Source organism: Equus caballus, chromosome 2, assembly GCF_041296265.1.
Source record: "Equus caballus isolate H_3958 breed thoroughbred chromosome 2, TB-T2T, whole genome shotgun sequence".
Lineage (NCBI taxonomy): Eukaryota > Metazoa > Chordata > Mammalia > Perissodactyla > Equidae > Equus > Equus caballus.
Window position 1 is genome coordinate 20098013 of NC_091685.1, and position 26611 is coordinate 20124623.

General features: G+C 55.3%; 1 protein-coding gene across 2 annotated transcripts; it reads right to left on the reverse strand.

Moving 5' to 3' along the window:
• Positions 1-7508: 7508 nt before the first annotated feature.
• Positions 7509-17100, reverse strand: ZC3H12A (zinc finger CCCH-type containing 12A). Of its 2 annotated transcripts, none has more exons than XM_005607196.4 (6): positions 16941-17100; positions 15634-16108; positions 11163-11302; positions 9982-10216; positions 9329-9435; positions 7509-9142 (listed from the first exon to the last, which is right to left on the reverse strand). In XM_005607196.4, the coding sequence occupies exons 2-6, from the start codon at positions 16026-16028 to the stop codon at positions 8268-8270; spliced, it is 1752 nt and encodes a 583-aa protein (XP_005607253.2). In that variant the 5' UTR covers positions 16029-16108; positions 16941-17100; the 3' UTR covers positions 7509-8267. The 2 variants fall into 2 exon arrangements, with proteins under 2 accessions (XP_005607253.2, XP_023489037.2); XM_023633269.2 differs by lacking the exon at positions 16941-17100 and adding an exon at positions 16225-16938.
• Positions 17101-26611: the final 9511 nt, after the last annotated feature.

Below are 26611 nucleotides of genomic sequence, written 5' to 3' on the forward strand. Positions count from 1 at the left end.
GCTGTTTAGATGTCTTCAGGTGTGTCTTTGGTGGCAGAACTCCAGTGTCAGGGTTTTAAAGGAAATTGTTTCGTATATTTAGACTGTTCCTTAAAAAAACAACAAGAGCAACTAAAACCAATGGGAACCAGAAGCATCTGCGTTCTTCTCTGTTGGTTTGTCTCCTCTGGGAGGGAGGAGTGCCTGCAGTTTCCTGAGCTCTGAGGAAGCACAAAGCAAACCAGGAGACATTGCTGACTCTCATAGTTTATTTCCTAGAGCTATGGTAGGACTGCTCTTGAGAAGACGTATTGTTTACAGGCCTATCTATGTATACCAATACACCCACGTGTGTATGTAATCGTAGTTAGAGACAGGCTGCTGGCTTTATGCTTATTTTCTCTATGAAGTTTAATTACTGATTAGAGGACCTCTCAGTTTTCCTGTACGTCGGCCAGGCGTGCTGGAGATACTCAAGTCCTGAAGGACCGCCTAGGCTCCCTACATCTGGGTGGTCTGGGAAAGGGCGCAAGGCATCCCTGCCCGCGTGCTTGAGATGTTTGTAACTTCTGTTATAAACTAACTGGCTCCACTTTCAAAGAGGATAAGGTAATGACTTTGATTAAGTCATCGATCAAAAGAATAAACGTGCCAACACAGAGAGACATGTTCATTCAGGTGGCACTTGCCCTCGCAGTACCCACCTACAACATTTGGTAGAGGTCTGCTGGGTGGCCTGTGTCCTCCCATCTTTGCAGCCCCCACCAGTGGTCCCTGAGCTGGACCACCCCCAGGGGCACTGAGAAGGCGTTCCTTCTGGGCTGCCTTCACTAGGTTAGCTGGGTTTGGAACAGTACTTGGCTTCAGGTCTTAGGAAAAGAAGATGACTTGGTTTAAAGAACTAGAGCCAAACTGCAAGATGGCTCCTGTGCTGTGTCCTCTTCCCTCTCCAGTAATCCAGGGGACAAGAGGGGATGGGAGGGCTGAGGGCAGTCCTACTGGTTGGTTTCTGCCATCTGGGTAAACCTGGTTTTCTGTGCTTGAGCTTTCTCATCTCCACGATGGGAGCAGGTTGTCCTATTGCTCCTTTTGGTAGTTATAAGATATTAACAAGAAGTCCAGGCACTTTGTAGTTAGGTTTTATGTCTTATTCTGGGAGTTGGCTGCCTGTGTCCTGGGGAATCTCAAGTATGCTCTTCCAGGGAGCTGGGGAAAGAGGATTCAAACTCAAAATGTTCCAAACACCACAGACCCTACAAATTGAAGATGGAGAGTGGGAACAACCACAAAGTAAAAGATTGGAAGCTGCTCGGGGTCCAGGGGGGTCTGAAGGGCAGCGTCGTGAATGTGGACAGGGCCCCTGTGGGTTGAGAGAGCGTGGACTTGTCAGAGCTGCTGGGCATGTCTGAAGCTGAGGGCCTTCAAAATGCGTTAAAAAAGGACCAAGAAATAGATTAACTGTTCTCTCCGCGATGAGTTTATACTGTTTGCTTAGAAGAAAGCCCCCTGCTTGAGTAGGAAGTAGGCATCAGAATTATTTCCAGCTCCAAGCTTGAGCCTCTGGGTTTTGGGGTCATGTAAGTCCTCTAAACGTCCCAAGGAGGACTCCTGCCATCTTGATCTATACGGTCAGTGAGGGAATGAAAACAAATGCTGAACGGCCTCAGCTTGAAGGCAGTAACATGTATGCCGTTTTGAAACACTTTGTGACTTATTTTTGGCTTTTATTCTGACTTCCCTGCCTCTCAGCCTTATTCCAGATTACTGAGGCCTTGTTACGCTTAAAAACGCGCGCCCAAAGCCGGACCGCAGGGGCTGCACCGGGTGGGTGCAGCGTGGACGCAGAGCAGATGGTGCTGCTTCCCGCACGTTCACTGCTCCCAGGCCGCCGGCGTCTGTCGCGCCCGGGAAGGTGAGGTGTGCGGAAGAGGCAGAGACCACGAGAAGAAGGAATTGGGATTCTCGTTCCTGTGTCCATCTAAGTTAATGTTATCCTGTCTGGAATTTATAAGGGGTGAACTTCACGCTTCGAAACAATCTTCACTTTGAAAAACTGCTTCTGTAGAGCGAAAGTTTCGTCGCTGGGATGGGCTTGGATGTTGCCGATTCTGATCCCCACTTCGTGGGGCAGTGGCCCCCAAGCTGGGGAGCGTGGAGGATGGCTCATGGGGGCAGGAGGAACAGTCAGGCCTTCGATTTATATTTACTTTCAGGCTCAGCCTTATTTAGTTCCTCACTTTGAATGTTTATATAATAAATGTAAATATTAGCTCACGAGTACATGTAGGTAACTTATGAATAAATGTTAGGTTGAACCACAAGCAGTTGCTGATATTCAACCGTTTTGATCTTCAAAAATGGCAGTTCTCATGGCTTAACAACTAATGCATGATGGGGGTCGGTATGCTGCAGGTTTTCACTGTTCATGTACAAGAATAAACTTTGGAGACCCCTGGCCAATACAGCCCTCCTTCAGATCCCCACCCCCAACCCTACAACTCATGTCTGACCCCTAGGGGGCTTTACAATATTTAATTTGAGTAAGTAATACCTGCCAGTGGCATCCATTCAAATGTACTGAACGGTCAATGAATAGTCCACCTGCCCCTCAAACACCGGTTGTCCTTCCCAGAGCCAGTTTCTCGTGTGTCCTTCTAGGGGAACTGTGTACATATATGAGCAGTATGCACACATACGTGTGTCTATTACAAAAGTGGTAGCATACTTTTTTCATCTAGTAATACAGCTTGGAAAACCTATAAATGCAGCTGCCTCGTTTCTATTGGCTGCTTCATATTCCCTTCCACGTGTATACCAGAACCGATTTCACCAGCCCCCTGTTGGTGGCGTTGATCTTGTTCCCCATCTTTTGCTGTTTCAGACAGTGTTGGAGTGCGTTGCCCAACATCATTTTGCAAGCATGATTCTTAGCAGTGGGATTGCTGACCCAAAGGGTCACAACCCATGGATCTCATTGTGACTTTATCTTCCAAATCACTTTTTAAATGGGAATGCCTGCATTATTGTCTCCTTTTTCTTTCCTTCTTATTCCTCCAGTTCCTGAGAATTTTTCTTGGGTAATCTGTTACCTGGAACACTTGGAATCTTCTGGAGCTTTAAACTTTGCAGAAGGCATGACTGGGACCTCTGGTGTTGCTTTCCAGGGTGGAGCCGCAAATGCCGTTAAGAATACCCTGTTGGGGCCAGCCCGGTGGTGCAGCGGTATAAGTTTGCATGTTCTGCTTTGGTGGGCTGGGCTTCGCCGGTTCAGGTCCCGGGTGTAGACATGGCACCGCTTGACAAGCCATGCTGTGGTAGGCATCCCACATATAAAGTAGAGGAAGATGGGCACGGATGTTAGCTCAGGGCCAGTCTTCCTCAGCAAAAAAGAGGAGGATTGGCAGCAGATGTTAGCTCAGGGCTAGTCTTCCTCAAAGAAAATAAAGAAGAATCCCGTTTTTGCCTTAGTGCTTACTTCCCGTAAATTCTCTTTAGATTCTCATCTGTGGATCCTGCTGGAGATCCTTGCCTCTAGGCCCTTCCCCAGGCAGGGCGGGTGGCCGTGGGGGCCGAGCCTGCCCCCTGCTCTACAGGCGGTTGTACCAGGATGCGCCAGCAGGTGGCAGGCAGAGCGCCACCAGCGCCTCTGGCTTTGGCAGGCTCTCAGGAGAGCAGCCAGAATCAGAGCCTTTGGACCCCTCCCAGTGACCTGCTTCCCAGCAATGTGCCCAGCTCAGGGTGGGGTGGGGTGGGTTGTCCGATCCTTTTCTCCCACTGAGTTTTGTAGCCATTTCTTAACTGGGTGAGTAGTTGAAGATGCTGGCAGCTGCCTGGAGATGGGCTTCAAGAGGCCACACCCCAGGATGACAGCCTGGGGCCTCCTCCTGCTCCAGGAACTGGCTGGGAAGATTTACATACCGTGGCCCGGGCTGGCTTGGGTTTCCTTAATTGTAGGGCCCTACTTCCTGTCTCTTTCAGCCAAGTCTCCCACACCCATCCCGTGAACTAGGAGGCCCCCAGAACAGGCTCTTACTCACTACCCTTTACTCCACCCATTCTGGAAAAAAAAAAAAAAGAGCCAGGTTTGAGAAGCCCTGGGGCAAATGTGCTAGGATCCTCAGACTGCCTTCTTGCGGGGCAAGAGCCCCCCGGGAGCAGTTGTGCCCAGCGCTCGGGCTGACAGCACCCCCACCTCCCCCCAGCTCATAGCCTTGTGTCCCACGAATCCCAGTTTCTCTGTTGCTCACTCGCTCGCTGCCTCTGGTGGAGACCCGCCCGGCACCTCCTTCAGGGCGGGGGGCTTGCCCTTCTGTGCAGGCGAGACAGACTCTGGCTTTTCCAGGAGACATGGGGGCAGGTGGAGGGCACAGAACTTTGCTGGTGGGAGGAGGGAGGAAGTGGCAGCTAGGTGGTAAGCGTTGGCCTCGTCCCAGCCACTCCCCAACACCACCTTGCAGGTGACAAGTGAGGTTTGGGGTGTTATAGCACTTGGTGGGGGGTGCCTGGGAGAGCCGCTCCGCTGAAGCCCCAAGGCCCTCATGTTCCTAATTTAGGTCCCCAGATCTTTGGAGACTGCTGGGTTTTCCTCAGGCTGGCAAAGTGGGATGGGGACAGAGTGGGCGGGGACATCCAGGGCAGGGAATTTCATCCCGTTTTGGGTGGTTCCGTTTCCACCAGGGATGCCGAGGTTTCCTTAGTCACTGTGCACCCCAAGCCTGGTTAACCCATGTGTGCGAGACAGAACTTGCAAGAAGACTGGGTCAGTGGGGGCCTGTTGGGGTTCAGGGAAGGGCTGGCAGGAGGCCACGCTGGGGAGCTCCAGGATCATTTCCCAACAGTGCAGGAATTTGCATACTCGCTGGTTTCCCCGTCTGCTTCTCAGCTCCTGGAACCAGGAAAACAGAAGGAGGAAAAGGCTCAGGGCGGCTGCCGAGTTTGGTCCCCTCCAGCGCCTCGGTGGCTTGAGCTTGTCTCAGGATCGCGTTCTGGCCCCGCCACCCTCTCCTTCATGAGAACCCGGAACCTCCTGGCTCTCCAGTGGGGGCAGGCTGGGAAGCTGAAGTGTGGAAAGGCAGTGAGCTGTTCTAGGCCACATGCCAGGAAGGGGGGGGTATTGAACCCAAGTCTTCTTTCCTCTTGTGCTGCCACCACACAAACTGAGGTGTCCTCTTATCAGATCTAGAGAGATGCAGGAGTCCTTGTGTCTCTTGTATGGGTGGTGACAGTGAGGCCCCTGTGAGTAAAGGTACTTCAGCAGATGAGGCAAAATGTGGCAGAGAAGACTTCACAGTTAAACCCCTAGTCGTGGGAAAGACACATCCTTGGGTACTGGGCCTGGCAGCCTTTGAGTGGCTCTACCTGGAAGCCAGATTGAGAAAAAGGCCTGGAGGGGAGACTCCAAACCCTGGATGGCCAGGCTTCTGGGGGAAGCAGGGGATGTTTGGGCTGAGTGACAGGGCACTGAAAGGACTCAAGCCGCCCCGGAGCCCAGCCCTCCCCCCGGCACCTGCCACGTGGGCTCTGCTGCCCTTGTCAGGGTGCCTGCCAATGAGGCAGCTGGGCCAGACACGGCCTCTTGACCACAGCCAACCTGGATCTTCTGCCCACTGTCCCCCTGCCTGTGGCATCCCCTCTCTCCCCCACACTCCCCAAAGCAGAAGCAGCAAATGACCAAGAGTTTGGTTCTGGTCAAGGAATGTGAGCCCCGAAGTCTACGGACAGCTGGCTGGTGCGATGGGCAAGAGCACTACTGCTCCTTCCACGCCACCCCCCAGGCCTTGCGGCCTTCACGCTCCACCGTGGGCTTAGACAGAGGGGGCTCGGTGGGTGGGGGTGGGGGCGCGGGGGCGCGGGGGCGCGGGGGCGCGGGGGCGCGGGGGCGCGGGGGCGCTGGGGCACCGACCGCTGAGCAGGTGGAAAGGGGGTCATGTCAGCTGTCGTGCCGGAGGGACTCCTACGTGGACGTTGTAAACCTAAGAGGGCTGTGAGGTGTGGGGCTGAGGGCACTCCTGCTCCCAGCCCCTCTTGCCTCCATCCCTCTCCGGAGCCTGAGAGTCCCTGCAAACTAGTGTCTGGGGCCCTCCCTTCCTCAGGTCTGTGGAACCTGGGGACCCACACTCGAGGCCCTGCCCCGATCTGGCCTCCTCCGTGGGACCTTGGACAAGTCACTCGGCATTGCCAGTGGCTGATAATGAACCGGAGAGTCCGGTATTTTAGCTTCCTGTCCCGTAAAAACAAAGGCCCATAAATAGCCTCTTAATCTGGAATACAGTTCTTGACTGGAAAAAATATTTTATAAATAAGGCAATGACGTTTCTTTGGGCAGATAAAAGCTCCCGACGAGGGTGGAAGCAACAGGCACGGGACACCTTGAAGAGCATGTAGTGGGGGCTTCGAGGTAACATTGGCTGACATCATTTCCATCCTGGTCACCCTGAAGAATGTTCAGGGGGAATGGGGCAGGGGCTGACATGCAGGGAGATTGCCAATGTGGCATTTTTCCCCAACGTGCTACACAGCTGTTCTGTGGTAAAGCAGTTTCTAAAAAAAAATACAGACACTATGAAAGCTTCATAAACAATAAATACAAATTAGGTGAGATATTCAAAGACAGAATTATTAAAACGGTATTTTTTCCATTTTCCCCAGCTGATGGTGTTTGTTTGGGGATCATATGACAGCCAAGCTTTTCACTTAAAATATTTTACAGTTTTACCTCATTTTTCCACCTGCAAAAAAACGAAAAAAAGGATGCATATTCTTGCCTGGGCCTCATTCCTTCTAGGGGCAGACGAGAAGGTCGATGGGTGGCTGGAGGTGAACACAGCCCACGGAGAGCCACCCAGAGGCCATTTAATGAGGACTTACTATGTGCCAGGCCCAGGGACTCCTCACAACAACCCTACGAAGTAGGTGCTATCATTATCGCCGCTTCACAGAGGAGGAAACTGAGACCCAGAGGGGGGAGTCACTTGCCCCAGGTGACAATAGGTGGCAGAGCCAGTTCTTGAGTTTGGGACCAGGACCCTTAACCCCCACTTGGAGGTCACCCTGGCGTTGCCTCCCCAGCCTGCTTCTGCTCCAGCACCCCACTCCACCAGCGACTCTGGGCCTAGGACACAGCCATGTCTGAGAGGACGGGGCCAGAGCCAAGCACCCAAGGGCCCCCCACTCCCGCTCCCTCAGGCTCTCCTGGAGCCTCTGCTCAGCCAGGTGGTTTCCTAGCCCCGGCTTGGGTCACAGGGCAGAAAAGGAGAGCAGCCCAGTCCCTCCAACAGTGCCACCCCATCCCTACGCCGCAGCCTCAGGGCTCCAAGCCCTTCCATACTTCTGCGTCCCAACTGTCCCCCAGCCCCATCCACATGTCCACAGCCTCCTCTCATGGCCTGGCCCAAGGCCTCATATGGATGCCTCGGCCCCACAGGGCCGGAGCACTGCCGGTGGAACTGGGTGGGTCCTGGGTGCCCACCTGCTGACCTTCTATCCCCCAAAGGCCAGCTCAAGCCCAGCACAACAAAGACCATCACCTCTTAGAGGGGCTCATGTTGTACTTTATTGATGTGTTAAGGAGACAAGGACTTTCCACTTAAAATATTTAACATTACACCCGTACACACATAACATGCGTCCCCTCACCCTTGGGGAAGGGCGAGGCGACTCCAAGTACAGAGGAAGGGGGAGGAAGAAAGGGTGGGGGCACAGGGCCCTTGACCCCGGCAGGGGCAACGGGCTAGGCAAACAGAGTGAGACAGAAGGTGGGTTATTAAGAAGCATCTTGCTTACTGACATGAAGCCTCGGGCCCAAGAGAGCACGGCCGAGGCCTCATTGGCTTAGAGGAGGGGCCCTTGGAGGGCAGGCACACGGTGCCCAACTAGCCAGCCGAGGCCGGCATCCCAGGGACGGGGCGGAGGTGGGGGGCCTGCACAGGGCCCCCAGCCCAGGCCTCTGTTCCCCCTGCCTCCCTCCCCGCCCTCCGAGAGAAAGGAGGGTTTGGGCTTCAGCCATGGACTGACGGCCGGTACCGGCAGCGTCTCCTTAAACTAGAGATACAATGTGTATCAACAGGGCGATCGCTCCTGGCCTGCGCAGGCAGCGGTGAGGCGCCACGCGGGCCAGGACCAATCCTACAGTATCTTTGGTTTGTGGGTTCCCTTCCCTACTTTAATTCTCCCTCTGTCAAGCCTCCAGGGTGGGCCCCGGGCCTGCAAATGGGCTGCTTGGTGGCCCAAAGCCCAGCCTGACGACCCTCAGAGGCTGGAATACTGCCCATGAGGGCCGCCAGGGCTGCTTACTCACTGAGGTGCTGGGACTTGTAGGAGAGGATCTCGGCCGCCAGCTGCTGGGGGTCCAGGAGCTGCGGGAAGCGCCCCATCACGGCCTCTACCAGGTGTGGGGGGAAGACGCCACACAGCTTGGTGTACACACTGGCTCGCTCCTTGCCCAGGCTGCCTGCCCCACCCCACGGGCTCCTGTCACTCCCTGGGCCCGGCAGCTGGGGCTCCCGCAGGACTCGGGTGGGTGGGGGCAGCTGGTACGGCTCAGACCAGTACTCTCGAGGTGGGAAGGCAGCTGGCGGGGGGGCGTAGTCAGCAGGGACACTGAAGTGGCCGGCACCCACAGCCCGGCCAAAGGCAGAGAAGGCCGGAGTGGCTGGGAGCTCAGCCCCGTAGGGGTTGTAGCCAGCGTAAGGGCCCCGAGGTGGGCCTGGCTCAGCAGGGCCTCCTCCTCGAACCCCCCACAGTTCTGACATCTGGCTCTCCAGGGAGCCAATGCCTGAGTCCAGGCAATCCTGGGAGGTGTATGGCAGTGAATCGAGGGTCTGCGCAAACCAGTCTGTGGGCCCGAAGCTGCCGCCACTGCCCGCACTGGGCGGGAGGCTCCTACCCGCCGGGGCAAAGGTCTGGGTCGGACCCTCCTGGGGAGGCCCCGGGGATGCCTGGGCTCCCAGCTTCTTCCCATCCAGGCTGCACTGCTCCTGCTCTGTTGGCAGAGAGCCGGAATGAGGCGAAGGTGAAGGACGCCTGCCACTTTTGTCCTTGCTCGGGGCCCTCTGGGGTGAGAGGAGGGCATTGGCACGGAGCTCGTCAGCCACAGGGCGCTGCGGGCGGCTCGGCCGCTCGGGGTGGAAGAATCGGCACTTGATCCCATAGGTGCACTTCCTCCCTGGAAGAGAAGTGAGAGGGACCTTAGGGAAGCTGTGACCAGGGGTGGGTGGCGGAAGGGGGAGGCTCAGGAAACTCTGGGTTGGGTGGGACCCAAGAGGAAGAACTTAGGGCCCAGGCCGACTTAGGCGAGAGAGGAAGGGGGAAGAGTGAGGAGGGCCGTGGAGGGTGGACCTGGCTGTCTTACCATAGGGACACGGCTGCTTCCGGTGCTCGGCCGTGAGCGGCTTCTTACGCAGGAAGTTGTCCAGGCTCGGCCCGTGACGGCCCAAGGGATCATCAGGGGGCATGAACCTGCAGAACAGGAGGGAGATATGAATGGAGACTTCTAAGTGCTGGGGGGCACCGAGCCTCACCAGGAAGAATAGGAGGCAGTTCCTAGAAAACTCGTGCCGGGCCAGCAGGACATCCCTGGGCTCTGGGTGGGATCGCCCCAAGGGAGGGGAGGAGGAGGTCCCAGTTCAGAGGGCCACAGCCGTGGGCACCTCTCGTGCTGGGAACTCTCTGAGGCCAGAGGGAGGCCAGCAACCTGAAGATCCGAGGCTCAGTCTGCGTCCACTGGCCTCTGGTCAGAGACTCAGGGCTGGGAACTGGCGAGGCTCTCGGGGAACCACTGACCATATTCCATCACAAAGGCCACTGCTCCATCCCCTAAATGAAAAAACTCCTGCCCTGGCCTGGTCCCAGCCCAACCCTTCTCACGCAGTGCCATGTCTGTCTCTCTCCCAAAGCAGCCTGGATGCAAGGCCGTGGCCCCCAGCAGAGCCCCGCCCCTCCCGAGGGCACCCCTGCTCTCCCCCCAGACACCAAGCCCCCCGGGCGCCCCTCGCGGGAACATACTTGTCGTTGACGAAGGAATACATGAGCAGGCGCTCCTCGATGAAGCGCTTCCACTCCTGCCGCTCGCCCTGCAGGTCCCGGTACGTGTCGTTGGAGACCACGACCCCGTCGGACTCGAAGGCCAGCTTCACGATGAAGCGGTCGTCGTAGCACACCACCCGCTTGCCGCCCACGCGCCGCGATGGTGTGAACACCAGGATCTTCTTCTTCTCTAGATCCCGCAGGATGTGCTGGTCTGGGAGGCGGCAAGGGCCCAGTCAGGGCCCAGCCTGGACCCAGAGCTAGGCCCATGTGGCTCCCCAGCCTCCCGGTGGTCAGTTCATGAGGGCAGGAAGTGGCTCTGCTGAGGCCAGCGCCACCCCTCAGCCCCTCACCTGGGCCAGTCACAGTTTGCTGCCTGGAAACCAGGAACACCTAGGGGGCTTGCAGGTCCCACTCAGCAAGGGCTCCCGAGCACAGAGCCGGGCCTTCTCCTTCCCTCTTCCAGACATCAGGCCTGCTCAGGGCAGAGGGGGTCTTGGCTTGGCTCACCCGGCCTGTTCTGTAGGGGTTTGTGAACAAGCCCCAGGGAGAAGTGTCTTGCTCTATCCATAACCAGGACACAGCTCCCAGAGCCACTTTTCCTGGAGCAGATGACCCCAGCCAGCCTGCCCCCAGATCTCAAGACATCTAGGGAGATAAACTCGGTTCTATCCGCAAAGGCTGGGGGCACTTGTAAGAATGAGGGCAACAGCTAGCATCTACTGAGTACTCACCACGTGCCAGGCCCTCGTCTGAGCATTTACCATGGGTGGACTCACAACGACCCCGTGAGGTTATCACACCCCCAACCCCATGTCTCAGATGAGGAGCAGGTGGCTCAGAACAAGTGAGCCAGAAGGACCCCAGAGGCCACGGGCTCAGCCACTATGTTATGCTGCCCCTGTGCCACGGGGGTGTGGAAAGAGCACCTCACCATTCAGTGAGGGAGGAACCCGGTACTTGGAGGCAGAGGCTGCACAAGGTGACCTCCAGTGACCACTGTTCAGAGCAGAGATGCTGAGGGTAGCAAATGCTGGGAAAAGAAATGCTGCTCCCTGCTTGAGGCCTGGAAGTTGTCAGTCACATCCAAAGGGCCTCCCTTAGGGAGAACCAGGGCTCCTGGGGCAGTGGGATATGCCCCACCCCAAGATGCCACTCACCTGTGATGGGCACATCCGGTCGAGGCTGTTCCTTCCTCCAGGATGGCACAAATACTGTGATGTCTGTATGGCCCCGCTCCAGAAACCAGTTCACTGCCAGCAGGATGCCCCGGCAGGAGAAGACCTCCTTGTTCCCATGGCTGGGAGGGACAGGAGGGACACGGTCAGCCCCTGCCCTGGCCTGGGTGGCAGAGCCGCTGGCTCAGCCTACTGCCTCTGGCTGGGGGCCCAAGGCCTGCATTCCCTGCTGGTTCCCACAGCACCCCGAATGGCTGACCCGGGACTTTCCCTGAGGTCCCATCTCCCGACAGTGAGGAAACGCCCAGGAATCTGGCACCACCCACTCCCCACGTGGGGGAGGGTCAGGTCGCTTGCAACACACCTGGGGGTGGGGGAAAGGCGGCTGGAGACTTCTGGTTCCTGCCCCACCCCGGGGGGTGCCGGGACCACGGGGACAGACTACACATGCAGACTGAGTCACCAGCCTCTCTCACCCCGCTAGGCAGGGCTGTGGGTGGGGGTGGGGGAGGCACAGCTCCGGCTAACCGAAGAGAAACCAGATTGCTCTGGACTGGAGCTGGAGTAGAGCTGAGTCCTGCATGAACCCCTTGGGGCTGGGACCTGAGGAGGGTGAAGGAGAAGGGGCCAGGATGCCAGCCTCCAACACGGGGGCAGGCAGTGACAGAGCGGAGGCGGCCGCTCAGGGGCCTTTCCTAAGTGGAAAATGAAAGGACACTGCTTTTCCTCCCAAGAGGACCGGTTCCCCCAAACACCTGGACAGCCCATCCTCTCCTCACCCCTCTGGAGAGGGCATGCCTCCCCCGGCCCCCACCCCGAGACAGAAAGATGGTCTGCAGGATGCCGGGGATCCTGTCAGCAGGAGAGCGGGGAGATGGGCCATCCCCTCTGTAGTCTGATGACCAGACCTCACCCACCCAAACGGGGCCAGATCCAGAAGCAAGCCCTGTGATGCTGCTAGCTCAGTTTCTCTATCTGAAAAATGGGCCCAGTCTGCAGCCTCCTTAAGAAGGGCCCATGTCAGTGGGACAACTTTCCTGTTGCTTGAGGCCAAAGGCAGTCCAACCAAGTGAAGCTTCCAACTGCTCGTGGGAGGATGGGAGGGGGATGGGGCTCCCAGGTAACACTGGGGTCATGGGAAGGCTCTGGGTCCGGGCTGGGGAGGTTCCCTCCCCAACAGCCCCCGCCCCTCAGAACCCCTCAGTGAATAACTCAGACTCTCATATTTGGCAAATAAAACAGAATCAACGTTACGCAAAAGAGGCAAGTCCACGGTCGACCACATCCTGTGGGTGGCTTTAGGGGGTGAGAGCTGGAGCCCCAAGAGAAGGCAGAAAGGGAGGTGGGGCAGTGAGGGGGGCACGGGGGCTGCCTGGGGGTGGGGCTGGGGCTCCCGGGTCTGAAGGTCCCTGGAGATTGTAGGGGAGGCAAAGTCCAGCCTGAAGGCAGTGCTTGTCCCTGCCAGGTGGGGCCACCCTGCTGTCCGCCAGCTGCTTATAATAAAAGTTAACATTTACTATGAGCTGCGAGCCAGGCCCTGGACTAAGAGCGTAAGTGAATCATCAGCAAGCCTCTGAGGAGGGTCATATCATTAAAGGCCCCTTTCCCCTTTATTCAGAGGGGAGACTGTGCTCCACAGTGGGCAGTTAGTAGCCAGGGTCAAACAGCAGTAATAGTGGAACAGAGATGCAATGCCAGACCTGTGCTCATAACCACCACAGGTGTGGATGTCGGACAGGTACAAAGACAGGTGCCAAGCCTGACGGCAAGGACAGAGCTCCTACTGGAGACTAGGCGCATCGCACACCTCCTGGCTTCATCCTTACCAGGCTAGCCACAGTGAGGAAACCAAGGCTCCGAGACTCATCTAAGCTCCCCTGGCTAGTGGTAAGAGACAGAACTGGAACCCACGTCTGGGGGCACTGGATTGCCTTGCTGTCCCTAACAGCAAGACCTGAAGTTTATCTAGGAGAAAAAAAAGCTCCCCAACTTGAGCGTGAACAGTGTTAAGAGGGAGGAACAGGCTGGGAACAGGAAAAATGAGGCATCTGGCAAACTCCTGCTCCTCTTTCAGGACACCCGTGTGAGGTGTCATCGCCTCTGAGAAGCCTTCCCTGACCTTCCAGGAAGGGTCAGGGCCCTGGTCTGTCTTTACAAGGTGTACTGCTTCCCTCATCACATCACTCCCTTCCCTGGGCCTCCTGCTCTGCCTGCTTGAGACCGTGGGGAGGTGTGAGCATCTCTACTTGGCTCCCTATCTTAGAGATGCAGACTGCACATGCATCCACCTACTTCCTTCTATACACACGTGTGTGCATGCGTACGCCCCACCCTAGGCCAGCATCTGCAAGTCCTGGGACTTCACTGGACACCAAGGCTTCCAGGATGCCCTCTGGGCATCAAAAACCTTGGCTGGGGACAAGTCTGCTCTCAGCTGCCCTAGCCCCCAGAATATTCCCCAGGCAGGTGGTCAGAGCCTTACTCTTGGCAGAAGGAGAACACACACATATCCAGTCCCTCAAGTGGATCCCGACACCCCCTCCCAGGCCCGGAGTCTCTGCACAGCTAACTTTGGTCCCTCTCTCTGCAGCAGAGGAAGCCCTGCCAGCACAGGAAAACCAGACACCCTCCCGCCCCCACTGCAGTCCGGTCTGTCCCCTAGCCTGGCTAATCAGACACTGGGAAGATGTGTGAGTCTAGGAGACTCCAGCTCAGCTGCTCCCACCCTAGGACAGAGGGCAGGGCAGGACCAGCTGCCCAGGTGAAAAGATCTGCCTGGGCTGGGCCCAGCTAGTGGAGAAAAATTCCCTTAGAAGGAAACAGAGGTGAATTTCCCCACAATTTGCATACGGTGGGGGCTGGCCCGCCTGCCCTCAGGGAGGGGGGAGGGGGCGGCAGGGCAGGAACCCAGTAGCAGCTGAGACAGGAAGTTCGAGGCTGGAATTCCCCTCCGGCTCCTGCCCCAGCTCAGAAAGCCCCGGCGGCTTGGCTTCTCCGGCCACCACCTGCCCCTCCTCCCTCCCAGGCCCCTCCTCCTTCTGCCAGGATACAAACACACACAGCACATGGTTCCCCCGGGGGCTCAGCACGCCAGCCCCCACCCCCACCCCAGGAAGGAGTCCCAGACCCGTCCTGACTCCTTGCCCAGCCGTACAGGGTCGGAGGCTGAAAGGGGACCCCCTAACATTCAAAGCACATGATGCGATCAGCCGCCGCTGGCATGCGGGCCTCAGCTTTCCTCAACCTCCCACCCAGGCTCAGCCCGTTTCAGAGATGAGAAGACTGACCCGAAGGTGGCCAGAGGAAGGCCACCTGCACTCCTGCTGAGCTGGGCTGGGACTAGCCAGACAGCTGGTTTGGCCCAGCAGGGCCAGGAGTGGGAGGGGCCAAGGGCATCCAGGCCTCAGGCAGCCCACCTGGGAGATCCCTCAGGGCAGCCAGGAAAGGAGCCCTCCCCACTCCCCACCCCAGGTCTGGGGTCTCCCCAGCCACACCCACAGGAACTTTTCCTTGTGAATGATCCACCCAGCCGTGACTCACCAGCCCGCCCGCCCCGTGGAGGGACTGGAGAAAGCAGGACCAGAGGGCGGGGCCTGGATTGAAGGCCTTTGGGGTCTGTGGCAGCCCCGGCCCCACCCGACCTGCTTCCCGTGAGAACCTGCACAGTGGGGGTGAGCTACTGGAGCTGAGTGCTGACTCTGGCCCCGGGCAAGCCACCAGAGCCCAGTCCAGCCCACAGGGCTCCAGCTGAATCAGACGGGACCCAAGTCACATCTCACACCCCCCAGGTCACACACCCCCCAGGTCACTCCTGGTCACAGCTACAAAGGCCTTGGTTGCTGGGCCTGCTTCCACGGCAGCCCAGATCTGGGACAACAAGGCCTCAGAAGCTCCAGAGCCTGAATAATAATAACAACAACAACAACTTCTCCGACTGTTTACTGAGCACTCGCTTCTCTCGAGGTTTTGTGCATTCACTCCTCATAACCACCACCTCGGGGGGCCGAAGAGGTCCAGGAAGGAGGCTCCTCCACAAGTGAGCTGGAGCCCACAGTCGGATCCCTAACGCTATACTGCCTCATGTCACAGGAGAGGAACTGAGACTAAGAGCGCTGGCCTTCGGGGAGAGGCAAAGAGCACAAGCCAAGCCCCGGAGACAAGACCTGAGTTCCAATCCTTGCTCCACTCCCTGCCAGGAGTGTGACTTTGAGCATGTCCTCGAGCCCCCGTTCTCACCCCTAGAACATCCCCAACTCACTTCCAAGAAGCCACGAGGATTAAGGGAGCCTCCTCACACACAGTAGGGCCTCAGTAAAGGGTCTTCCCTTCCTCTAGCCCAGTCTGCGAGGAGAGGTCCAACTTCTCCTGGAGGCCGCTCGACCAGACGCTCAGACACACAGGGCCACCGTTCCCAGCCGCTGGCCACGGTCTTGGCCACACAAGTGACACGTACCTCATGGCCACATTGCTCCCGTCGATGACCACGGGCCTCAGGTCACTGCCATCCTTGTCCTCCTCTGGGGGAGAAGGCTCCAAGGTGGGAGCCTTGGGGGTGCCCCCGCCCCGGGGAACCAGAGGGAGCTGCGGGCAGGGGTCCGATGGGGCCTGGCGCTCCCTCTCGGTTGCTGACCCATGTTTCACCAGCTCGCCCAGCACTGTGTTGGTGTCGGCCTGGACGCCCAGCTTCTGCAGGACACTGTGGATCTCAGAGGACGAGTAGCCCAGTTTCCGGAAGAAGTCCACTTTCATCTGCAGCTCGGCAGCTGATGCGTCCTCAGCAGGGGGCTCCTGGGCTGGCCTGGGGGCACCCTGGCAGCAGTGGCTGTCTTCAAGTTCCCAGCGACTCATGGCTGGGCTGGCTTCCAGGGTGGGCCTCTCTCAACCGGCCACTCACAGCTCAGGCTCACGGAATGCACCTGTCACAGCTCCTGTGGGACAACCACAAGGGTTAGGCATAGAGAATGGCTCTCTCCCACCCCTCTGCCACCTCCTCCCCACGCAACAGGATGGGCCAATAGGGCCTAGCGGCACTATGCAAAACCACCTTCACGTGTTATCTCTGTCAGTCCTCTCAGAAGCTCTCCCAGCTAGAGATGATCACATCCCATCATACAAAGGATGCAACTGAGCCACAGACATTAAGAACTTGCTCAATGTCATCCAGCTGTTAGCTGGTGGCGCAAGGATTTGAACTTAGGCAATCCGACACCATTTCCCACCCCATCCCCAGCCCCACAGCCAACCCAGGGAACTCAGAAGTCCTGGGAGGCCTCCGAGAACCTGGCCGAGCCCCTACAGCTCCGGGGCGGGGCTCTTAGGTGGAAACCCGGGGTTGGAAGTGCGCTGGCGGGTGGGGGGGCCGGGGGCTTCCCCGCAGAGGCCATCGCAGCCGCGAGCTCGGAGTCCAGGCCCAGGAGGCGCAAGGCCCGTAGCTAGACTCCTGGACCGGGGGAGGGGAAGTTTCCGGGGCGACCCATGAGCGAGAAAAGTTGCTGGGAAACTCTGGTTGGCCCTCGCGCTCGGTGACGCGGAGGTTGTCCCGGCCCCGAGCCCCGCGCTCCCCCTCTGGATCTTGGTGCCCCTTCCCCCAGGCTCCCCCAACTTGAGTTAAGTTGAGGAGGGGGGTCCCGAGGACCGGCGAGGCCGAAGGAGACCGGCCCCACGTCCTTCCCGCTCAGGCCGGTCCCAGCCGGAGCCCTCCCCACCCCCTCCTCCGCCCGACCCCGAGGCCCGCGCCCCTTGGCCGCCGCGCGCGCTCACCCCGCCGTGCGTCCGCCGCAGCCGGCGGCGTCTCCATGGGGCCGAGTCCCGGGGGCAAGGCCGGCGGCGTCTTTATACGGGCCGGGTGGGCGGGCAGGTGGTGGTAACGACCATGACGCGGAAGCCGGGCCAGGGCGGGGATAACCGGCCCGGGAGGCAGGGGGCGGAGCGGCCACCGCCCCTTCCTGCTCCGCCCCCGCTCTCCGGCCCCGCCCCCGCAGCCCGAGCCAGCCCGGCCGGGCCCCGCTTCCTCGCTGGGGGCGCGGGGATGCAGTCGCCTCCGCGCGCCCCGACGCCCCGGCGGCTGGGGGACCCGGAGGGCTGGCGTGCACGGCCCGCATGGGGAAGGTAGACACGCCGAAGCGGTTATGCGCACCGAGTCAGGCACTGACTGCCCAGGTGCGTGCTGCGACCCAGGGACAGGTAGAGCCAGGTACGTTCAGACCTAAGAACGCTGGACAGGTACGCCTCCACTGACGGAGGTCCAGTCAGGGGCGCATTGAGTGAATCAGGGCCTCAAAGCCCGGTCCACGCACCGCTGGAGGTAGGTCCATGGTTATAAAGACAGGGACACCCAGACAGGCACTTTTCAGATTGAGACAGGAACACTCAACAGGTACAGCGTGACAGGAGCAGGCGCACAAAGGTGGGGCCGCCCCCAGGGCCAGACACACTTTTTCTGAAATAAGGCCCTTAGCGGAATAGAAAGGCAGGTCCAGCAAGCAGACACACAGCGACTGAAGCAGAAAACCAGGCAAAGGAGGTACGTTGACACGAATCCCCACAGAATGCTCTCTTACCCAGCTCAGTATGCACCCACCCGCCCCTTGAGGATGCTTCTAGGTTCCCGGGTCAACCAGGCAGGATCCCTCACTCGAGCACACACCTTACAGTGTCTACCCGTGGACGTGGGTGAGGACGACAGAGGTTATGATGCCATTTTTCCCCTTGAGATGCTCAGAAAAAGCTTGATTGTCACAGCTGGCAAGACTTGGAACCAGGACCAGGAGCTCCATTCCAGGGCACCAAGTGCCACCATTGCCACTTTTGAAACCACCAGTGGCCTAGGGCAGAGGGGACACTCTTCTGGTGCAAAGATGAGGCCTAGCACCTGCTCTCAAGTGTATTTGTGTGTGTGTGGGAACAGAGACCCAGAACCACGTGCTAGAGGACAAAGCTTCAGCAGTGCCACCAGCTCACTTTAAGATGGGTAAACTGAGGCCCAGGGAGCCAAAGCACTGAAAACTGAGTGTTTGCTGTGTTGCAATACCTTACTGACATCTCCTCTGCCTCATAGGAATTAGGGTTCTAGCCTCAAATTGTTTATTGTGAAAGATGCCATATGCACTATCTCTATACATTTATGTATTTATATCTATATACAGCTGAAGGGATGCCAGTAATGATAATAAAACCTCCACGTTTCCGCCACCCAACTTAGAAAACAGACCCGTGCCAGTCCTTTTGAGGCCCACCGCAGCCTGCCCCGCGACCTCCGGAAGAACCACTTTCCTGGATTTTGTTCTAATGATGCTAATCAGCTCCTCGATTTTCTGTTAGTTTTACACCTTTGTATGAATCCCTAATATATCGTTTAGTTTTGATTTTTTTTAACTTTGTGCAAATGGAATCACTCTCTAATTATGTGACTTCCTTTCTTCACACAGCATTATGTTTTTTTAAAAATCCATTTCTATTGCCTGTGTACCTATAACTTATTTCACTATTGAATAGCATTCCATTTTAGGAGTCTACTACTAGCTATTTATCCGTTCCCCTGCTATTGCATGTTATTTCTAGGATTTTTTTATTTTTTGCTATTACAAAGCCGGGGCATTAAATATTCTTGTAAATATCTTAATGTTAATTGTAGAGTTGAGAAACCGACGCTGAGATTCAGGAAGGTGAGGTCTCTTGCCCAGGGTCCCGGCGCTGGTAGAGCTGGAATTCACACCTTCCTCAGGGTGTCCCTCTCCACATCTACATCTGCTTCTTCCGGGAGGCCACCGAAGTCCCCAGGGAGGAGGGAGCATGTATTTCTAGTCGGTCTCAAAGCTGTTCCTGTGAGCTTGCCCAACCCCACCTAGCCAAGTCCCTGCTTTGTTGCTTGGTCACCATTAAAGACCCCAAAGGGTTCCCTCTTCTGTAGCCCCCAGGCACAGCAACCCCAGGGGCTGGCCACCGAGGAGAGGGGAAAACAAGCCCCCTCCCTGTGCCAGCTCAGATCCAGTGCTGGGGTCGTCCTGCTCACGACCGCTCCCACTGAGCGCTGCGTATGCTGCACCCCTCATCTTTGCAATAGTCCCTTTTATAGTTGAGAAAAGTTCGGTGACGTTAGACATTTATTCACTGTAATAACTGCCTCTAAGACGGTAACAATATTAAGTAATGAGTGCAGGTTGGTATCGTAAGGATGAGAAGTCAACCACAGCGATAATGCCTCACTTAAGGAGTGCTCACTCGGTGCAGGCACTGCGCCAGCACTGGTGACACTTCCGTGCCTTTGTATCTGCTTCCCCGGCCCGGGAGTGCCACCCCTCCCTCCCACCCCAACGCTGCCTGGCCAATTCCCTTCCTCTTTGTGATGATGTCAACTCCTGGGTGCAGCCCGCCGAGGCTCCCGAGATGCTGAGTTACTTCCTCAGTGCTGCTGTGTCCCTACGTGCCTCACCGTGATCGCCTGCCTGGGACCTCCTCTGGGGCTGGCACTGGGAGAGGGACTCCGCCCGTGCTCCCAGGCCCCGGGCTGCCTAGCACCGTGCCAGCGGGAGCCGGCAGGACTGGGCGATGAGTCACGCAGCTCTTCTCTCCCAGAGTGAGCCGCAGTCTCCCTCTCTTCCGGCTCTGGGAAGCATCTCTTTCCTGGGAAGCTGACTCTCTTCTATAGAACCCAGGGCTCCGGGGAACCCCTGCTCCACTTAAAGCTGGATTTTGCAAACCTTGTCGCCCATTTCCAGGAACCCTCTGGATCTCACGGTGCGCAGGCACCCCCCTCTGCCCCTTGCACGCCCGTCTGGGTGGCTGGGCTTGCCAGCTTCCTTCCTGGAGCCTGCCTGCTCTCCTGTCACCTGCTTTCCTACCTGGGCAGCCTGGGGGTGGTCTGCAGAGCTCCAGGGCTGGTCACCCCCTGGGGGAAGGGTGGGGGGTGGTAGGGGGTGGTGGGAAGGCTGGAGAGGGAACGGTCCCAGGAAGTACCTTGGCCTTTCGCTGCTCCATTGGGCAGCTCAGACTGGGGAACACACAGGAGCTAGGTCACCTTCGTAGAAAGGGGGGGCAGGCCACCCCCAAGCTTTGGCAGAGTGGCAGCAGAGGTTAAATTGAACAAGGTCCCCTGGAAGTGAAGAAAAAGTCAGGTGGCTCCCATGTTTTGAGGCTCCTGGTATATTCAAAAAAGACTTGTTCCCATAGAGCCACAAAAATTGAGGTATGTTTTAAACTGTAATGGAGCAAAGGAACTCTTTTCATCACATATTCAAATGCAGTGCGATATATTTGGACTATTGACAAGGTAATTCGAAGATTTGTTTTAAAAATATATGATTTCCTTGGAGAAATGGCTGGTTCTAGGGCTAGGGCAGGGAAAAGGTGAGCCTGGAGCATGTGGTGCCTGCGGTAGGAAGTGCTCCAAACACAAGGATGGATGTGTCAGAGGGACCCAGGAGCCCAATGGCTCCAATGGCCAAAGCTGCAACAATTAGGCAATAAGATAAATAACAGAGTATTCGATTGTATCCCAAAGTACAAACCATGCATTTGTTGAGTCTGTACTCATGGTATAGAAATAAATTGTTGAGTAAATAATGAGCTGGGGAAGAAGAAACAAATCTTCCCTACCAAAGGATTCCAAATAATATATGGAAATTCTCCCCGCTCCAGTTTAATTATCCCCTCCCCTCCCCCTGAAAGTGTGCTGATCTTAGTGACTTGCTTCTAAATAATAGAGTAGGAAATGGGAAAAATAGTAACTTTACGGTGGAGGAACCTGGCAGACACGACCTTGACCAAGTCACTGAGGTCAACATCACCAGTGTAGTCAAGTGGATGTCATGTACCCCGGATATTATGGGATAAGGGGTCACTTCAATTTCTGTGACATCTTCCCCGAAACCCATAACCCCACAACAGAACATCAGACAAACCCCAACTGAAGGACATTCACAAAATATCTGACCAGGACTCCTCGAAACTGAGAGTCACAAAAAGCACTGAAAGAAAGAGTCACAGACCAGAGGACACTAGGAGTCACGCCGCCTGGATGCCATGTGGTACCCAGGGTTGGCTCCTGGAACAGAGAGAGCATCAATGGAAAAGCTGGTTCAACCCAAATAAGGTCTGGACTGCAGTTAACAGAGATGGGCCAAGGTTGTTTTTTTTAGTTTTGACAAGTGTCCCACAGTCGCGTCAGATGATAACATTAGGGGAAAGTGAAACTGGGGGGAGGGGCAAAAGGGATACACGGGAACTCTCTGTGCTATCTTTGCAACTCTCTGTAAATCTAAAATTAATTCCCAAATTATAAAGTTTATTTAAAAATAAATGTGTAGGGCCGGCCTGGTGGTGCAGCGCTTAAGTTTGCACTTCCGCTTCCATGGCCCGGGGTTCGCTGGTTCAGATCCCGGGTGTGGACATGGCACTGCTTGTTAAGCCATGCTGTGGCAGGCGTCCCACATATAAAGTAGAGGAAGGTGGGCGTGGATGTTAGCTCAGGGCCAGTCCTCCTCAGCAAAAAGAGGAGGATTGGCAGCAGATGTTAGCTCAGGGCTGATCTTCCTCAAAAAAAAAAGGTATAATTTCATGGGCCTTCCAGGCACCATGTTCTGGTAATAGGGCCAGGGATCTGCTAGGTTCTGTTGGTATAGATGGATCCTGTGACCGAGCTTGATCCCACTGGGAGATGGTGTCCAAAGTCTAAACTTGGGGCTTTTGTGTCTCTGGGGCCCTGGCCAGATGGGCCTCCTGCCCCCCGATTCAGCTACCCCTGCTCCCTCGTTTCGGAACCTGGAATGCTCGCAGTCTGCACTGTTAGAGCTGGAAAGCCCCAGGAGATCGATTAACCTTTGTTTTATAGATGGGGAGACTGAAAGAGGAAAAGGGCTTTGCTCCTGGCCACACAGCCCATTAATTTAGGCAAAGCCGAGGAGGGGACCAGCCAGGCTCTCTCCATCCCAGGCATGCCTGGCCCCATTTGCTGCAGACAAGGGGATCAAACCCACAGAGGCTCAGAAGTACTGGTCACTTCCTTGGGCCATGCCTAACTCAGGGGTCTGTTGGAGAGCGTAGTTGCTGGGGACGTTTGCCCTTTGGTCTCACTGTGCACTCCCTTAACCAGTGACCCCATCTGGTTGAAGATCCAGGAAGACCTGGGGTCTGAAGGTAGGCGAAGGGTGAGTGGGCCTGCCCCGCTTCCCTGCCCCAGAGCCCCTGCAGCGAATGACCAGAGACAATTCCGCAGAGCCCTGGGGGTGTGCAAAGGGGCTGGGGCCCCAGCCTTGGGGTTGAACACCCCTCCTCTGTACCGGGGCACACGACCTTGATGATAATCTTGAAGCTGCTAGAGAGGCAGCTGGCCTTTCCTAGGGCCAGGAAGGTACAGGCTGGGCTGAGGTGGCCCTGCTGCTGAGTGTGCTGGGGTGGACATTCACCTCCTCTGGCCTGGGACAGGGAGGGGCCTGCGGCCCAGGGCACCCCTGCAGCCTCCCTCACTGTGTTTCTACAGTGAACTGTAATGGTCTGGGGCATCCCCCTCTCCCCACCTAACTGTGGTGCCGTGGAGATGGGTCCCTGGGACAAGATCTGGCACAGATGCTTGGTGCGTCAACGCACGAGTAAGCAGGAGTCGTTCGGGCTGTGTTTTGTTGTGGCCATTTCTGTTGCATCCTCTTTGCCGAGTCCAGCTCTTGGAGGTCCCCTTGTATCTGAAAAGGGCAGTCACAGGCCTGGGAAGTCACCTTGAGATTTACTCGCAATCTCCAACTGAGCCATCTGGAAGATTCAGACGGGAGCAGAGAACTGGAAGTGGGACAGGGATGAACTTGCATCTAGGCCAGATCTAACCACAGAGTCAGGAGCTTGCTGCCGGCCCGGCTGATGTCAGCTCACGTGATCAGTCTGGCCACCCACAGATGGGGTTGTCATTGCAACCGGCTCAGAAGATCCTGGAGGTCACTCATGTGCAGCTCAGTTGCTGATCAGAAGTTCTGATGAACTGTTCCAGAGATCGTTGGCTAATAAACACGCCACCGGAAACTGCTGGTTGTCTTTTCAGCACCCTTTGCCCCCTTCTCCCTTCCTAATAGTGCCTGGGAATTTCCCAGCCATGTGATCTGGTCAGAAATGACCCCATTCCAGGGGCAGGGCCTAAGTGGCATAGGCAAATGAGACTATCTCGTCCTCCAGGCTATCGAAATTGGTCAAGAAAAGGCATGTGACCTAAATCAGGCCAACCAGAGTTAATGAGTCTCATTCCACATCTTGTCTTTGAGCTAACGGGGAAGCAAGCTCTCTACTTCTTGCTCCCTGATTCTTGTACAGAATCACAAATGAGAAAAGCAAGTAGTGCCAGGAGCTTCTGGAAGCCACCTTGCAACACAGCATAGGAGGCAGAGCCAAGAGACTGAAAGAAGACAGATCCTTGGTAACAGCTGCTGGCTCAAACCTTGCCTGAAGCTATTCCTAGTTGTAGACTTTTTGGCTATGTAAGTCCATCAATTCTGTCACTCACAACCAAAAATATCCTTTATAATGATAACAATAATTAATAATTATTAAGTACATATATATAAAGTAATCTAAGTACAGCTTAGGGAATAAAATCTTACAAAATATGAGGTCTGTGGAGATGGCACATAATGGCATAAGGAATGGCAATAATCCTCTGCATTTTGCAAATAGGGAGGCAGAAGCCCAGAGAGGCTTGAAGACTTGCCAAAGGTCCCACAGAAAGGCAGAGTAGAGCTGGTCCTGGAGGCCTAATGTCCTGAGAGTCACTGAAGGTCCAGCCCCCTCCACCCAGCTCCTTGTGCTAGCTGCCTCTGCCTCCGTTAGGGTAGGAGCAGAGATGAGGGCATGACAGAGTCCCCTCTTCTGGTCTTCCTTCCCAGCTGCCGAGTGACTGAAGAAGACTGTGAGTTGCACAGGCCAAGGAAGTGACTATGGGCCCTGGCGGATGGTCCTTCCTCCCCGACCTTAGGAAAATCAAGGTTATGAGGCTCAGAGAAAACTTAGGTTATTTCTTTTGCCAGAGCCTCCAAAATCAAGGCCAACCGGAGGTTGCATGAGGTCACAATCCATGTAACCCGAGCTCTGACACCTACCCTCCCCTATCCAAAAGCCTTTCACAGCTCCCCAGTATTTTCAGTAGCCCCAGGGTTGATATGCACAGCTGCACAGTCGGTGCACTGCACAATTTGAATTATGATCTGAATGGTCCCCCCTGGAGTTGTGCTCTTCGCAACTTGTACAACCATACACGGTGAGCCTCGGGAGCACTTCTCAACGTGTTTGGACCCTCAGATTGTACGCACAGCAATTGATGACCTCGCAAACTCTTTTTTGAATAAAAAAAAATCATTTCATCCTTTTTGCAAGGTATTTTGAATAAATTTATTTTATTTTAGATCAGTCTGATCCCAAAGATTGTATTAAAAAGTTCATATTTCATCAGAAGCCTTATTTTTAAAGGTGACTTTTGACCCTTTTCTATTTAGTAAGTCAGGCCTACTCTTCGATAGAATTTAGATTAATTTTAGGAGGAAAAGCAAGATTTATAGGCAAATGAATTAAAAATATTTTGTCAGGCTTGGTTTAGGGCCTGCGTATCTGCTGAAACGATCGTTGTCGACTGAAATTTACATGCTAGGGATTAAAAAACAGATATGCTTGCTTTCAATCCATGAGAGCGTTAGAATTCTTGCATCTTATGCTTCATTTTTATGATTTATTTAGGTATTTTAAAAACAAATTTTGTGCTTTGTTTCGAAACGAAGAGATAAGAGAGAAGGTATCATCTCCTGAAATAACCTATTTCAGGTATGAAGAGCTGTTATGTCCAAAAGATGAAAAGCCAAAACGCCTGTATTTTCTCTTTTCAGTGTTGGGTTTTGAAGTACGAGAAACATCTTGATGTTCCCCATAAGACTTTTTTTTCTGAACAGGTAATACATAAACAGTGTAAAAGGTTCAAAAGGGACAGGTGTGTTTATAGTGGAAGCAGAAATCTTTCTGTGAGCCTCAAAGAGATTCTGCAGGCCGGGAACGAGTGAATTCAGCAGCTTCGCCTCTATCTTTCCAATAGAATGTATGCAGCTACAAGCAAATATTTGCACATTTATTTTCTGCTTTGTTTCTCTGTATTTTCCTACAGATGAGGCCCTCTCTCTCACCACTGCATCTTGCTTTTCTCACTTCATAATCAACCTTTGAGATAATTCCCATCTGCACATGCTACGCTGCCTCCTCGCTGAAAATATCCCCCCGTCAGGATGTCCCATCACGTATTGAGGCAGCTGCTGACTGACGGAGATTTGGGTTGCTCCAGTCTTTAGCGATGACAAACAATCCTGCCGTGTAGACCCCGGTCTCTGCCCCACTTTGCAGCTGTGCACAGACGCAGTACGATAAATCCACCTCACTGCATCGCAGCGGCTAAGTCACTCGGGCTGCCATCACCAAGTACCACACGGCGGGTGGGGAAGCAACAGAAATGTATTATTTCACAGGGAATTATTTCAGTTCCAACAGAAATGGATGCAGTTCTGAGGCTGGAAGTCCAAGATCGAGATGTGGGGCCGCGTGGGCTCCTTCTGAGCGCTGTGAGGGAGAATCTGTTCCAGGCCTCTCCCCGCGCTTCTGGTGGGTCGCCGGCCCCTTTGGGGGGTTCCTTGGCTGGTAGACGCATCAGCCCATCTCTGCCTTGGTGTACACGTGGCCTTCCCCCTGTGTGTGTCTGCGTCCCAATTTCCCCTTTTGATAAGGATAACAGTCATAGTGGATACGGGGCCCACCCTATGCCAGTGTGACTTCATCTTAACTGACTACATCTCCAATCAAGGTCACATTCCAAGGTCCTGGGGGTTCACACGTCAGCATAGGAATCTTAGGGGACATAACTCAACCCACAACAAAGGGTAGATGAGCATTTACCTTTAGGAAGATATTGCTAAAGTGCTCTTCACAGAAATGGTACCCTACCTTCCCATCAGCGGTGTTGAAAACGGCCTGTGACACCGCAACCTCGCCAGCACCGTGGGTCATCAGACATTGTGATCTTCGCCCGTCTAGTCTCATCGTAGTCCAGCTTCTATCTCCCTCAGACGTGAGGCGGAGGGTTGTTTTTTCAAATATTTAAGACCGATTTGCCTTGTTTTCGTGACCAGCTGTTTACATCCTTTGCCTATTTTTCTATTGAATTATTGGTCTTTTATCTTTATTGATTCATCGGAGCTCTTTAAAGATAAGGGAAATGAGCTCTTTGTGATCTGTTTCAAATATTTTCTTTTCCTATTAGTCAATTGTTATTTGACTTCGTCCATGAGTTTCTGTTTTCCTTACCCAGGAAAGAATTTTCAATTTGATTTAGACAAACAGACCCTTTCCTTCCTGGTTTGGAGGTTTTCTGTGAGACTTAAGAAAGCCCTCTCCACTCTAAGCTTATGGCACAAATTCTCCCATTT

Bases quoted from the DNA above. Each gene is read 5' to 3' on its own strand.
- ZC3H12A (XM_005607196.4), bottom strand. From the start codon at position 16,028: ATGAGTCGCTGGGAACTTGAAGACAGCCACTGCTGCCAGGGTGCCCCC. The intron at 10,217-11,162 runs GTGAGTGGCATC...GCCGCCTCCCAG, and splicing joins ACCGGATGTGCCCATCACAG to ACCAGCACATCCTGCGGGAT. The intron at 9,143-9,328 runs GTAAGACAGCCA...CTTCTCTTCCAG, and splicing joins GAAGCAGCCGTGTCCCTATG to GGAGGAAGTGCACCTATGGG.